The following is a 14,330-nucleotide window of genomic DNA, read 5'->3' as shown; positions in this document are numbered from 1 at the left end:
TGAAGCAAATGGTCTTAGTATGAAAAAAGTGCTAAAACCTGGAATTATTTTCTGTATCACTATCATCTGCCTAATAGATTAACATCTATAAATCAGACAGTCAATTTTCTTCTCAGAGGATTATATCTGCATGTTGCAGTCTTGAATCCTCCCTGCACCTCCGCCTAACCGTGCTTCATGACTTCATTTACCACATAAAACTTTTCAAACACCAAGTAAAGCACTTCAAAATCTTAGACACGTACAGACTTTTGATTTTTAAGTCACTGAGACCAACTACAGCCACACACAATCACATTCCAGGGGGAAACCTTACACCTTCCATACTCTAGTTCTCCAACAAAAACATTCAGTGCTCCTGGCTGTGGTTGAAAAGAAAGAACTCAGAGAACGGGGAGCCAGCCAATCAGACTCTCGGGAGATTTCGATTTTTCGACTCCTCTTTTACGATTGGCCAGCGCTTCCCCTAGAGGCACCCGCCCCCGTGCAACGATTGGTCGGATTTCCCGGCTCTATGGAAGTAATTTGAATACGCCTCGCTTTGAGGCTCATTACAGCGCTGCTGGTTCAAATTGAGTCAACTATCATGAGTAGAGACACAAAAGAGACAAACACGGCGCAGACACACCGCTGAAAGACTTATGTGTGTGTTTCACACCGTGCAGCTTTGAACCGATCGGAGCTCATCAACAGTCTGGGATAGTCTTGTTTCGTTTGTTTTGTTTTTTTTTTTTTTAAACTGCCTTCTGCCATTGAAAGAAATTACATTCGGACATTGAGCTGCATCACATCAGAGGTAGGTCGTTCAGGGTGTGGATGATGGGATTATTTATGGACTGTAAACATTTGTTCTGTTTCAAATTAATCTTGGTGATCAGAAAATCAGTTTACTAGTTTCAAATGCGTTATGGAATTCTGTTTATCAGGGTAAAAATGAAACATTTTACTTTACCTAACAACATTATTAGTCATAGAATCGTTTCTGCAATGCTTTTTGCCCAATTTGGATCTTTATCATAACAACGTTGCCCTGATTCTCTCATTTTTATAACACTTTATAGCCATAAAATCACGTTGAAAGCATTTTGTTCAGTTTTGTGATATTTGAACAACCAATGCCAACAGTATCCTCCTTAATTTCTAGTTCCTTCTGCCCAGCTACATTTGTTGTTGTTGTTGTTTACCGCCCATGTGAGTTTATAATTAGGCTGGCTGTCAGACGCAAACAAACGTTACTCACCAGCACCTGTGATGGGACTGTGGTTACACAGCATGACTTTTTCACAGTCAGCTTTTACTTTTACTGTGTTATGACTCAGTCAGAAACCCATAATGTAGACCAGGCATGTTGTGTGTGTGTGTGTGTGAGAGAGAGAAAGAATAACAGATTGAGTATGTGTCTGTAGGGAAAAGACAAAAAGATTGAGAAAGCGTGTGTACTTCTGGCCAAACAGACTTTAAACAGCTTTATTCCCTCCACACCTCTATATATAAACCAGTGGTCTCCTAACTTGCTGAAATAAAAGCCTCAGTTCCCCCTTACTTTGCAAGCTTATGTGACAGGTTGCTTAAATAAACCTCAAATTAAATGGTTTAACTTATTTAATAATTAACACAGAGGCAGTCTGAGAAGCACAAGCCACATTTGGGGCTTCAGCTGGTCTAAAAACAATCAGGTCCAGTTGTTTTCCAACTTAAATCTTGCTGTAAAACGTTCCTGTTGGGCTGTCGGACAGTGGTTTGTGGGATGCTCAGGTTTATCGACAATAGAAAATGTGTTTGTGTGAGAGAGAGCTTAGGTTTATTATATCCCAGAAGCAGGGGAGATAATGTGTCTTTATCCTTTCTGACTCCAGGTTAATACTGTACTAGCCTACCAGATCATACAAGGGACAGGTGTGTGTGTATGTGTGTGTGAGTGTGTGTGAATGAGAGAGAGTGAGTTTGTGTGCCTCTGTGCAATCTTATAACCCAGTTGGTGTGTGTGTGTGTGTGTGCATGTGTGTGTGTCTGTGTGTGTAGAGCCTGCACACAAAGAAATGCTTGCCTGAATGCAGCTTGTGTGACAATACAAGATGAAAAACAGGACCAGCAATGGGTGAATTGTATTCCACATATCTCTTCAGCCGATCTGAGCGTGGTGTCTGTATCCGGCTCTGTTTGCCTCTCTATCAGATTTAGTTTAGCAGGTGCAGGTTTTTCAACTGGTCAGTGGGTCCCGGCGTCTGCTGTTTTGACAGCGGCTGCAGGCCTCGTCTGACGCTGTATGCTTACTCAAGCATGAGTGGGGCAGTTTGAGCTCTGTGGCTTTCCCTACTTTGGTTTAGCTTGTTTGGTCAGGTGATGAGGACATTTGAAGTGTGGTGGTGATGATGCAGAGTCTCAGACCTCATACATGAGAATTGTGGCATAGATTATGTATGAGTATGCAGGTTCTCATGCTTAGACAGCCAACTAGAATAAAATAGTACCTTAAATGATGCTTGTATCCCATGTATTGAATGACTAACTAAAAAACACACCTCTGGCAATATGTTAAGAGTGCTGTGTGTGCTAAGTGTGAGGTAACATGGTGAGGTGATTAAAGATAATTAAAACCATGATTTGTATGAGCATAATTCAAAGTTGCCAACAAGTTGTGGTGAGTTAGACAGGTCTGACAGGTATTCAAAAGGTTCAGCAGGTCACATTTGAGGTCACAAAGTTAAGAACAGGCTGTTCCCACTCTATTTATTGATGTATCTTTGGCCTAAACAACATCCTGACGTCAAGTAAAGCCAATTCTCTCCTCATAGTAAGTTACAAGTCAAAGTTTGGGAGTGAAGTACTCCTTTGAGAGAAAAATGGACTAAATTGAGATCTTTTCCCTCACTTTCTTTATTATTCTTTGGTAGAAATGCTTTGGGGTAGGTTGCTGACCTCATCACAGGATTGCTGTCTATGGTAATGGTATGGTATGAGGGTTAACTCTTGTATGTGTAAAACTGTTAATTGTGCACCTCTGACAAAACCACAAGTAAGGGATATGAGCACAGTCTGGACTATACCTCATTTATCGTTAGGAAAAAGGCTGACTGTGAAGTCTTCACCTCAGGTGGAGTCACTTGTCTTGCTCACAATCCTTACCTGCTGAGACTTACTGGTGTCAAAGTACATAAAGTGCAAAGTAGAGCAAAGATAGCATGGCATTCCAGGGGCTGTTATCAGGTGTTTTTCCACTCATATCATTTATCCACGTGTTAACCTACATGCTGAACTTAGTACATTTAAAGGGCTTGGCAACCCTATTGTGAACACAGATTACAGCAAATAAACTGAGCAATATGGACAGAATATCCCAATCACAACAAAGTAATTTAGACCACCTCTTATTGCTTCACAGCTGCTCAAGATAATTCCACTGCAACTCAAGGCCTCAACTCAAGTTGATTAGATGTCACAAAAAGCAGGAGTTTTTGCAGACACATCTTCTCTTGTTCCTTTCAGCTCCTGTTGTGGTTAAGCACCAGGGGTGGTAGGTCACTGAGTACGCAGATGCCCACTGGGGTCAATTGGCTTTGAATAAGAACAATTTAGACTGACCAAGTTAGTTGCAGAGTGCTTGTACACAACAGTGCGTGATTATACAGCCGTAGTCTACAGTATGCTGTACGTGTACACCTTGCACTAAATGAGAGCTGACCTTGAGGTCCTCGAGCCACGTGCAGTTACATCTGCTTATGTCAATATGTGACTTTCGATATGCTCCTTTACTGGAGTCACCAAGACAAATTCCTATTTTTATTGCACTTGGCAAATAAAAGAGGTGGCTTTATTGCATATTACTGCACAGTAGATGACGCCTGTCAAGGTATAATAAGAGCTCACACCTCTCTGAACAATGAGAAAATCTGCTTTACCGGTTTGACTGATGTGAAAATGATCCCAGCCTCAGTTTGCATCATACGCCCCGACGGTGGCAAGCAGAGTGTGTGAAAGCTGCTGTGTGTGTCAGATCTGCTGTGATCTGCTCTGATCTCTTCCTGGGGGTCTTTGTGTGGCTGTTAATGCCATGACAGGATAGATAATACCTCTATTGTTGAAGACCTCCCCCTCGTTCTCCCCCACCCGTTATGACTGGCCTCAGCCTAGCTGGGTTTACCTTTTTAAAACCACATTATGTGATTTAGAAAAATAATGCCTAAGGTTGGAAGATTTAAGTTGTTTTCAGCTTTGGAACCAACTGGAGTGAAGTTATTGTTTGTTCTTAATCTGCAGAGATCTAAGAAGGAAGCAAATGGATGAACACCAGCGCTTCCCACGAATCAGTTTATTAACACCCTTTAAACCTCTAAAGACACTCTCAAACATGCACTGGACACTAAATTCTCACATTAAAAACTGGAAGGCAACAAATCCGTCTCTTTCAAGCAGTTTGAACAAGTTTCACTGGTTTAAATCCATTAGCAGATGATATTTTCCCTGCAGCTCTATCAAACGTTCAATTAGTTTTGACCTTTTGATGAACCAGGTTATGGCATTTTACGCAGCACACGCTACAGTCTGTGCCATTTGTCAACGCAGGAGATATTGTCTGTTGTGTCACATTATAAAACTGATGCCAGTTCTGCACTACAAAGCTTTTTTTTTTTTTTTTTTTAAAGTTCAGCATAGGAGCAAACCCTGTACACATGAAACAGTATATTTATGGTTTTGTTAGTTCAGTTTTCTAACAAAGCCATACATTTCTGCCTTTTCCTGTATTTTTATTACCACATGAAAGCCCTTCATAAGGCTGCAATTTTTTCAAAGTTTACAAACAAGAAAATTTAAACAATGCTCTCAATATGAAATTATGCTCCGAACATCGTCATTAAGTTGTCCATAGAAAGTCCAACCTATGATTTAGAGCGAGTAAAATTTCTGTGTTGCAGCATGGAAGCCGCAGACGATCCAAAGGGTCAACTTTTCAGGAAGTCAGTCTGGAAAAACTGAGATTGGGTTTAAATTTTTAGTCATGTTTTTTTTCCCCTTTTTGCATAAAGTCACCTTTCATTGCAAACACAAGCCTGGAGACAGAAAACACACCATCCAAACTGGAGTAAATATCACTCAGGGGATTCTTATCTCAGCTTGACCACCAGAGCCGTCCTGTTCCAGATTACATATTGTAACTTTAGGAAGGTAAAGCCACTGTAATCTTTTAACCGAGTTAGAAGGAAGACAGCAGGCAGAGATCATAGAGTTCAGAAGACGGGCTGGCACTGGACTGGCTTACACTGGCATGAAGCCAGGCACTGTGGTATACAAGAGTGTGTGTGTGTGTGTGTGTGTGTATCGCTCAAGCTATCATTTGTTTATGTGTGACGTGTGTGTGTTTGGATTATACTGGCATGGGGCTAGGCGCCATGGTGGACAAGGGTGTGTGTGTGTGTGTGTGTAAGATGTTGGCTCAGGCAGACACTCCTCTGCCGGCACTGTGATGGACAAACAAAAGTCTGCTGGAGTCCTGCAGGGTTTTGTTTTCTTGTACAGTCTACGTGCATGTGTATACGCTGCTGTGTGAGGCACATGTGTGAGTGTGACTTACTCTGGCATGTGGTTCAGAGACAGACAACAGTAGCAGGATAAAGATGGCTCCAGAGTTAAAGCACGCCCTGGTGGTGATCTGGGATCAGCTTACCTAACTCAGATCCAATTATCTACACCATTACGACAAAAAGATCATTGCAGTCTTGAGATCATCCATCTGTTGGCCTATTTTTTTCCAGATCTATCGCCAAAAATTAGCTTCAGGAATGTGACAAAAGCTAAAGCAAGAGACAGAGGGAAGATGTTTGCTTTTAAAGCCTATTTGTAATTGTTTTTTTGTTTTACCAGTTGTTTTACCAACAACCAACTTTTATGGAAAGTGGATTTCACAAGGAGGTATCGTTCAACAGTAAACAGAGAAGGGTAAAATTATGTGATTAAGTATAATTAACTTTGCTTTGCGTGATTGAGTTGCTCAAACAGATGTTTTCACAACATGCAAACACAGCAAAAACAAAAAAAGAAAAACATTCCCAGGGAGTGGGGGATTGTAGTGTAACAGCAGGAGAAACACGTCAGACATTTGTAGTTTTTAATCAACAAGCAATATGACGAAATGTACTATGAGAGTATGTGAGTTTGTTTACAGTAGCTTGTTTACTATCCCTTTAATTTCTCTGGGTGTTTGGGAGGTCAGTGGCTCCCACAGGGACTCATGACGTGACTAATAGGTGATTAATAGGAATGAATCAGAAACATACTCTTCTGTACAACAGACTTTTCTATGATTATAGCAGTTTTCGTGTTTTCTTACAGTATTAAACATGATAAAGGAGACACAAGTAGACTTTGCTTTGTTTCAGAGGGACCACTGTTAATCACTGTGGGCTGTGGTGCAAATCAATGCTTTATAGGTTTTTATATGATTTCTATGTGATGAAATACCTTGATGTGCCTACAAAAGGGTTTACAACTCCTCTATTGATTGAGGAAACATATATGATATATCTCAATATCATGTCTCAAAATTACATATGACTGGGGATTTGATCCATACTGCTGTCTTTTTCTACAGGTCATAATGCCTCCCACAACACCGTACGCTGGAAAGTTCAGCACTTACACCAACAACAACAACCGTCCTCAGCCTCACAGCCCATACCGCAACGGCACAGGCCCAAAGCCCGCCAAGGAAAACGTCTACAACAACGCATACTCTTCCACAGAAAACCCCTACGACATACCACAGCCTCACAGTTCGTACCGCAGCTCCTCCGTCTCCTCCGCGACTACGAAGGAGCATCATTACAGCAGCAGCTGTGCAGTGTCGGAGAACCCGTACTCCTCACCGCAGCCGCACAGCCCACGACAGCACAGCACTTCCTGTCCTGGACGCGCTTATCGCCACAGCAGCAGTGGCAGCGAGCAGCCGTGTCGTAACAATTCCATTACGGCAAAAGGCAGAGTTTATGGGCACGCCGTCACTGCTAGCTATGGGGAGATGTGTTACCACGACAACAGTCTGGTTTCAGCATCCCTTGAGGCGCTGATCCAGCACCTGGTTCCCACAGTCGACTATTACCCTGATGTAAGCACCAGGAAGCAAAATGTTTTAGTTTTCGTGGTTGTAAAGAGCCTGTGTTGTTGTTTGTTTTGCTCTTTTTTTATGAGAGCTGTTTTGTTTCCTCATCATCAGAGGTCGTATGTGTTCACCTTCCTGCTGAGTTCACGCCTCTTCCTGCACCCGTATGAGCTCATGACCAGGGTTTGTCACCTGTGTGTGGAACAGCAGCGGTCCGGAGATGCCCTGCTGGATAAGGTGGGCAGATCACACACACACACACACACACACACACACACACACACACACACACACACGTACAAGTCTAATTATTCTTCGGGTACTGGTTTTTCAATGGCCAACACTGATATTTAGAAAACAGGAAAGATGGATAATACATATTGGCAATATCATGATGCTGTTTTGTTTTTTTTTTAAATGCTAAAATGATGTGAAGTCTACTTCTGTAGAACCTGACATGCAATATAATATTTTTTAGATCCGTTTCCGTGACGTGGCACCTAAGCTGGTGCAGCTGCTGACTGAGTGGACGGAGACATTTCCATATGACTTTAGGGACGAGAGGATGATGCGCTGCCTCAAGGACATGACACACCACGTGGCCCGAGCAGATGAGGTTAATGTCAAATCTACCGTGGTTATATTTTAAGACTGCAACAATTTTAAACACTGAACACATGGGCAAAAGAGGGTTTCATAGCAAGAAATTTTTTCTTGACCCCTTGGCCCAACAGCGGCCGAAATCCAGCACACCTGCTTGCCAGACTCGAGATGAATAACAAATCCTGGGCTCTTGGAATGATTGAAATTGGCAACACTAGCCCAAAGCTGATTCTTAGCTCAAATCCACCCAGTCTACACCCCCGCATCCTTAGATCAGCTAGAACTGGTCAGGCCAACATGAACCCAGCCATCGTAATCATTTTACAGTTTTTAGCCATGCTAGCAGCTTTTTCTTCTATTGAGCCAAAGCCCTTACACCTGTGAGTCGTCTGGTCTTAGTAGAGTCTTTTTGGGTGTCATATCTGATGATTTTTGCTCTGTTTGTGTCATGACTTCAGTACTCTTGGCGAGCTATGCAGCAGATGACCCAGCGGCTCATCAAACGCCTCTCTGCCCTCGGCCAGTACGAGGAGGCTGTCGCTGCGCTCAACGCTGTGGCGATGGAGCGGCCTGCTTCCCTGAAAAGCAAACAGGCCTCGGGTCAGCGAAGTGATGTCATGAGCATGTGTGACGACCCCTTCATCCTTGCACAGCAGCTCACACACATTGAACTGGTAAGAAGTTGGATGGGGTAGGGTTTGGGACTCTTATTTGTGGTACTGCTTTATTACTGTTTTTTACTCATGTAAATTTAGTGAATTTATTATTTTGGTGGTGTAAAAGTTGTGTTTATGGACATGCATTTACAGGCTTAATGAAGAAGTTAAACAGCTAAGTCGCTTGGGTGTTGACTTATTGAGTTTTGTTTTACAGTTGTCGTTTGTTGGTTTCATTGTTATGTCATAAAGCCCTTTGTGTGGTCTGTTTTGCTGTGGCAGCGCATACAGAAAGTTCATTGATATTATCATTTAATAAAAAGATAAATTGCTTTCAGTCATAGGTGTTTTTGATGACAACCCTAATCTTAAAATTTTTGTGTTTTTGTACCTGAACATGAATCTTTAGTATAGTTATAGTTTTCCTTCCACATGAATGGAAGGACATCTCAGCGTCAGCGTCATTGTTCCATCATCATCTTCTGTTTTTTTGTCATGTCGTTTTTTTCTAGTATTTGGTTTTCTTCATCATCATCTTCTTTTATTCATCCCTCTTTCTTCTTGATCATTTCCATGTTCAGTATTATCACAACACATTATCATTGTGCTGATCTTTTCTTCTTTCCCTGTTCTCTGCTTTCAGGACAGACTGAGTTTTATCGGTCCTGAGGAGTTCATCCAGTCATTCGCCATGAAGGATCCTCTGGAAAACCACAAGGTACAACCGAGTTTGAGTGAACGCTCTCTATCTATTAGCTATCTCTCCAGTTGTTCAGCTTGTTTGTTGAACATTATAACTCACAATATTTCAGTTTTGTATCATGCTGACCACAACATATAACATATGTTCAGTCCATAATCTCACACATAACATAATCATGTTAAACATAATTAGGAAACACGTGTTAGTTTTTTCAATGTAGTGTTTTATGTTGCTAACGAAAAAATTTGGGAATAATTAAAGGCAGTCTTTCCACTACTTGACGGATCGAACGGCTCTGGCTTGTTCCACATGGTTTTTTGCTTGTAAAGACAGCTTAAGAATACAGCTGAATTGCTGAGAATTATCAACATCAAAGCACTGATACAGAATAGCCCCAGACCATAGTCATTCTTTAGTCATTCCTTATTAGATTTTGAGTGTCTTCATTTTGGGTCTGCTTTCAGTGTAATTTGCGGTCTGTTTCAGTTCAACTTAATTTGCTTTAGAAACCACATGAAAGATCCTACTGGCAGATTCTGGGAATTTGTGCAGCCTTTTTTAATTTGGTTTTCGAAATGCATCAAACACAGTGTGAGAGTGATATTCTTTGTATGTCTAAGTGTATCTGAAGAGCTCTTTCCCTCCTGAGTGGCACTGTGAGTCACCTGGAGGGTCGTTTTCAATCAGTGCTGCTGAGGACAAGCTTTCAGTCGCTGTTTGTGGCCACGTTGTATGTCGGCCCTCACCGGTTGCTGCGCCGGTTATATAAGATCCACTTTGTGCAAAAGAGCGGTTGAGTCAGTGTAAGGGGTCCTGAAGTGTAGAGGGGAAGTTTGGAGTGGAGTGGGCTGCTGGTATTGTGTAAGCATTTAATAGAGCCATGAATCTCCAGGATTACATCATCATGACCAAGTCAAGGTTATTTATACAGCGCTTTTATAATGTGTATTTATAAAAAGGTGCCTCCAGCAAACAGGTTCACCATCGAATGTCTCACAGAAAACCAAAAGCAGATGGAAACGAGATGAAAATAATAACAGACATGTCAAAGACTCCACTGTGCATGTCCACAGGGTGTGAAGGCTGTCAGTATCCATTTGTAAAGTAAATTACGGAGTAGCCCAAATTATACCCCATAAAGCTAACTCGCAACTAAAAAACAATGGCCTTAACTCTAGGTCCACTTACTAGCTCTTTGTAAAGCTTTCATGTGCATCCCATGATCCTCCTCGCCCCATGGAGTTAGCTCGGTATTATTAGTATTTGATGTGTATTAATACTCTCCTGAACACAGGAAAACCACAAATGTAGGTGAAAGCTTGTTTACCTTGTGTGGATTTAGATCTTGCTGTTGCATCAGTCTTCTTCCACCCATAATAACACCATAAGACTTTTGACACTTTCACTTAAACAACAAAATACTGACGGACATCTGATATAGAAATGCTGATTAAAACACATAATTCTCATTCCGTGGACTCACATGTGTGTTGACCATGTCACCCACCCCCTTTTATTTGTCAGGGTTTCTTCCGGAAGCGTAAAACCAGTAACCTGGAGGCCTACGTCAACTGGTTCAACAGACTGAGTTACCTGGTGGCCACTGAGATCTGTATGGTACGTTGTGCTTAAGGGAACAGTCCAGAAATTAGAATTATTTTACACACACTACCCATGCTTCATTCTGCAACACACAGCTGCAGGGTTTGTCATAAATAATTTTAGACCAAGACAAACTTCATAGTGCTTAACAAAATATTCATCAAAAACTTCTCAGATTCCTGCAGAAGCATAAACACTATCTGGTTTCTATTTATGTACGCATTCTTCTCCGAAAACACACACCTACAAGAATAATTAAGCTTAAATTGTACATATACTTCAAGGCCAGTGATTGAGGAGTCTTCGATTCACTTCCCGTTGTGTTCTCTCGTTACAGCCAGTGAAGAAGAAACACCGAGCACGGATCATAGAGTTCTTCATTGATGTGGCTCAGGAGTGTTTCAACATCGGCAACTTCAACTCCCTCATGGCCATTATCAGTGAGTATTGGACAGAAGAACATACAGAAATCTCACTTTTCACCAGCAGAATATTAAAGCCCACACACTGTTTGAATGGCAGTTGATTACTGTGTAGTGCAGAATTCCCTCAGTGCTTCAGCCTACGTCAGCACACATTAAAGAAAGAAGAAATCCTGCAGCGGTTCACACAGATCACATACTGCTAAATGTTCTTGACATTTCAATGGATTCCACTCAAATCAGCCACAAAGTACTTTCCAGCTTGTTTCTGAAGCAGGAGACTTAGTTACATTGTAGTAGCTCCCACTATGTCTTGTCCAATAGTCAATAAAATAATTCAATAAAGTCAACAAATGCTGGAGTTTATGCTAAGCTAAATCATTCAGGGAAGTGCAAACCGAGTTAGTGGAAGCTAATAATTTTCTTAGATCTGCTTCTGTAAATACTCTGTATACTCACTCTTGCTGTATTTCAGCTGGGATGAACATGAGTCCCGTTGCCAGACTGAAGAAAACCTGGAGCAAAGTCAACACTGACAAGTTTGAAATCCTGGAGGTCAGTTTCATGACATTAATGTACTTTTGTGCACCATTTAAGATTTTATGTTGTTATTTGCAAATACGCATTTGTGTTTGATCAATTTGTCTGCTCTGTCTCACCTGATTCAGCACCAGATGGACCCATCCAGTAACTTCAGCAACTACCGCACTGCGCTCCGTGGCGCCACCCAGAGGTCTGAGACTGCGCACAGCAGCCAGGAGAAGGTAAGTGAGCACGCTGGATTCTTGAGGACATAAAAACTCATGCCTCGATGTGAAATTTCAATATAAACTGTCTCTTTCCTCCAGATTGTTATTCCTTTCTTCAGTCTGCTCATCAAAGACATCTACTTCCTGAATGAAGGCTGTGCCAGCCGGCTGTCGAATGGACACATCAATTTTGAGGTCGGTCCACAACTGAGGAGATTTGTTTTAAAATGACGGGCTGAAGTCTGTGACTTTGACTGGATTGTTGTTTTGAACGCTGACGCACAAAGCTGTCTTAATAAGGCCATTTAAAGAGAAAGTTTAGGCTTTGGGACAAGGCTTTAACATTTGATGTAATGACTCCCCCTTGGGGCTAAAAAAGAACGCTGCAGTTTACCCTCCTTACCTCATCCACCCCCGTTTGTGTATTTTCTGTAAGAGACAACGAGATGCATTTTGTCAAGCTGGTGTCATAAAGTCTGTTGTCACTGTGTCTCAACAGAAACTGTGGGAGCTTGCAAAACAGGTGAGCGAGTTCCTGGTTTGGCGCCAGGTGGTTTGTCCGTTTGACAGAGACCGCCGCATCCTCCAGTACCTCGTCACCACACCAGTCTTTAGTGAGGATGGTCAGTATGCATTGTTTGCATTTATCCAGTCTTGTATAAGTCTCACAGCTGTCATACTATGCGTAGTATGGCTCTTGTTTTAACTCAAACTTTGCCTTGTTTTATCACCCTAGAGCTGCATCTTGCCTCGTACGAGAGTGAAGGACCCGAGAACAACATGGAGAAAGACAGTCGTAGGTCTCTTAGGTGGGTACACACATGTGCACACACTTGAAACAATCAAACCACCTTAACTGTAACATTTAGTAAATCAGTTAACTCAAAAATGTCTACTATCTACCCTCTGTTTTGCAGATCTTCCCTCCTGCACCGAGAGAATCGATCCTAAGAGAATTATAATCCCCTCTGCCCTACAGACTATAAATGGACAAGGTGTTTTAAAGCTACAGCTTCCTCCATATTATTTTATGGACACATTTTTCATCTCCATGGCCAAATTTTTAGTCTTTTACAAATATTGATCTACAGGACAACAAACACAGTGAGGCATATATTCTCACACATGACCAGAAGAATATAACACAGTGTGTGGGGTTTGAGCTCTCGTAAATCAGATGCTGTCACAGTCATTAATGAGATTCACCTGGTGCCAAAGGACTTGCCGCAACTCTCGGCATTGCAAGCGTTCATGGACTGAACTCCTTTTTGAACCTAGTGAGAGCTTGGATTACTAATTTGGATCATCATCTTTAACATTAGCTCTGTCCAAGGGCACTTAAAGGATTTTTTGTTTATATCTCCAGTGGTTCTCTGTCATGTTGGCAACATCCTAATTATGTGGAAGGACTCATACTACAGAAGCATTAAGGGCTGATTTTGTCTGTGAATGAGATACACATGGACCCAGTTTGTCATGTTGCAACATTAGAACTGCTTCTCTTCTGTGTTGGGTCAAAAAAGACCAGAAAGAGAGAAGAGAGACTGTCATCGACTTGTATTATAAAGACTGTGCTAAGAACAGCTTTTAAAAGTGCTGTTGCTGGCTGTGTTGTCTTGTTGAGTGCATAATTTTAACACCTTCGGCAGCAAGTGCTCCACATCCAGTCCAATTGCTCTCAGTTTGCACACGGCACCAATTTCCATTCATTCAAGCTTTTTATTCAGTTGTAACACATACTGCAAGTCAGTGCATCAGCTGCATTTTCTCAAATACATTTTACAGACACTATTTTCATCAATGATGCTATTTGGTTCTGAGCATTTTGTGATGTGTGCACTTTGACTGTGTATTGGTGATGCAAAATTGTGCTAATCATGCAAGTTAAACCTAATGCACTTCGGTAGGTTCCTGTGTATTGTATTATAGGATCTGGTGACTCCTATTTTAAGGTGTCTTTCTATACAGTATTAAAGTTGTACTTTGTATCAGAAGGTTAGAAAATTGTTCTTGATGTATCTTCTCTGAAGTTTCACCATGAGCTTGTTGCTGGTTGGCTGGCTCTGCATTGGTAAGCTATTTTCTTAATACAACACCAGTTAGTGTATGACAAAGAGGTGTTTTGGGTCTGAATGAAGCACAAACTGATGCGTGTATGTTCTGCTTAAGTACAAACAGGATCCTCATTCTCCTCTTAATCTCATCTGTGGTGATGTGAGCGTGATGTGATTCGTTAAAGTCTACCTGTGTGTGAACGTGATGCTGTTTTTATATTTTATGAAAGCTCATTTTATGTTTCATTTTATAAGCTTCTTCTCACGTATGCTTTTTCAGTCTTTTTTTGTGTGTGTATCACTCGTCTTACCAGTCAGGGTACTTTTACTGAAGGTCTTTGTGAAAAGAGAATTATATATATTTTTTCTTTCGAATAAACAGAATAACTGAATAAAGTTTTTCTTTGGTTTGGTTTTTAACTGATGCACAACAACTATTCATAAAACA

The 14,330-nt window shown here is 41.4% G+C and overlaps 1 protein-coding gene across 1 annotated transcript; it reads left to right on the top strand.

Annotated features, from left to right (window-relative positions):
• The first annotated feature begins 538 nt into the window (after positions 1-538).
• On the top strand, positions 539-14,274 carry LOC124051635 (ras-GEF domain-containing family member 1B-B-like). Its single transcript, XM_046375206.1, has 14 exons — positions 539-796; positions 6,587-7,099; positions 7,208-7,330; positions 7,572-7,709; positions 8,155-8,370; positions 8,996-9,070; positions 10,580-10,672; positions 10,995-11,097; positions 11,555-11,634; positions 11,748-11,843; positions 11,928-12,023; positions 12,328-12,451; positions 12,565-12,637; positions 12,746-14,274. Exons 2-14 carry the CDS (start codon positions 6,593-6,595, stop codon positions 12,777-12,779), a joined length of 1,758 nt encoding a protein of 585 aa, XP_046231162.1. The 5' UTR covers positions 539-796; positions 6,587-6,592; the 3' UTR covers positions 12,780-14,274.
• Positions 14,275-14,330: the final 56 nt, after the last annotated feature.

Source organism: Scatophagus argus, chromosome 20 (assembly GCF_020382885.2).
Source record: "Scatophagus argus isolate fScaArg1 chromosome 20, fScaArg1.pri, whole genome shotgun sequence".
NCBI lineage: Eukaryota > Metazoa > Chordata > Actinopteri > Scatophagidae > Scatophagus > Scatophagus argus.
Note: the sequence above shows the minus strand (reverse complement) of the source record. Positions and strands in the feature narration are given on the sequence as shown.

Coding starts and splice junctions, on each gene's coding strand:
- LOC124051635 (XM_046375206.1), top strand. CDS start 6,593: ATGCCTCCCACAACACCGTACGCTGGAAAGTTCAGCACTTACACCAAC. Junction 11,844..11,927: donor CGCACAGCAGCCAGGAGAAG/GTAAGTGAGCAC, acceptor TCTTTCCTCCAG/ATTGTTATTCCTTTCTTCAG. Junction 12,024..12,327: donor ATGGACACATCAATTTTGAG/GTCGGTCCACAA, acceptor GTGTCTCAACAG/AAACTGTGGGAGCTTGCAAA.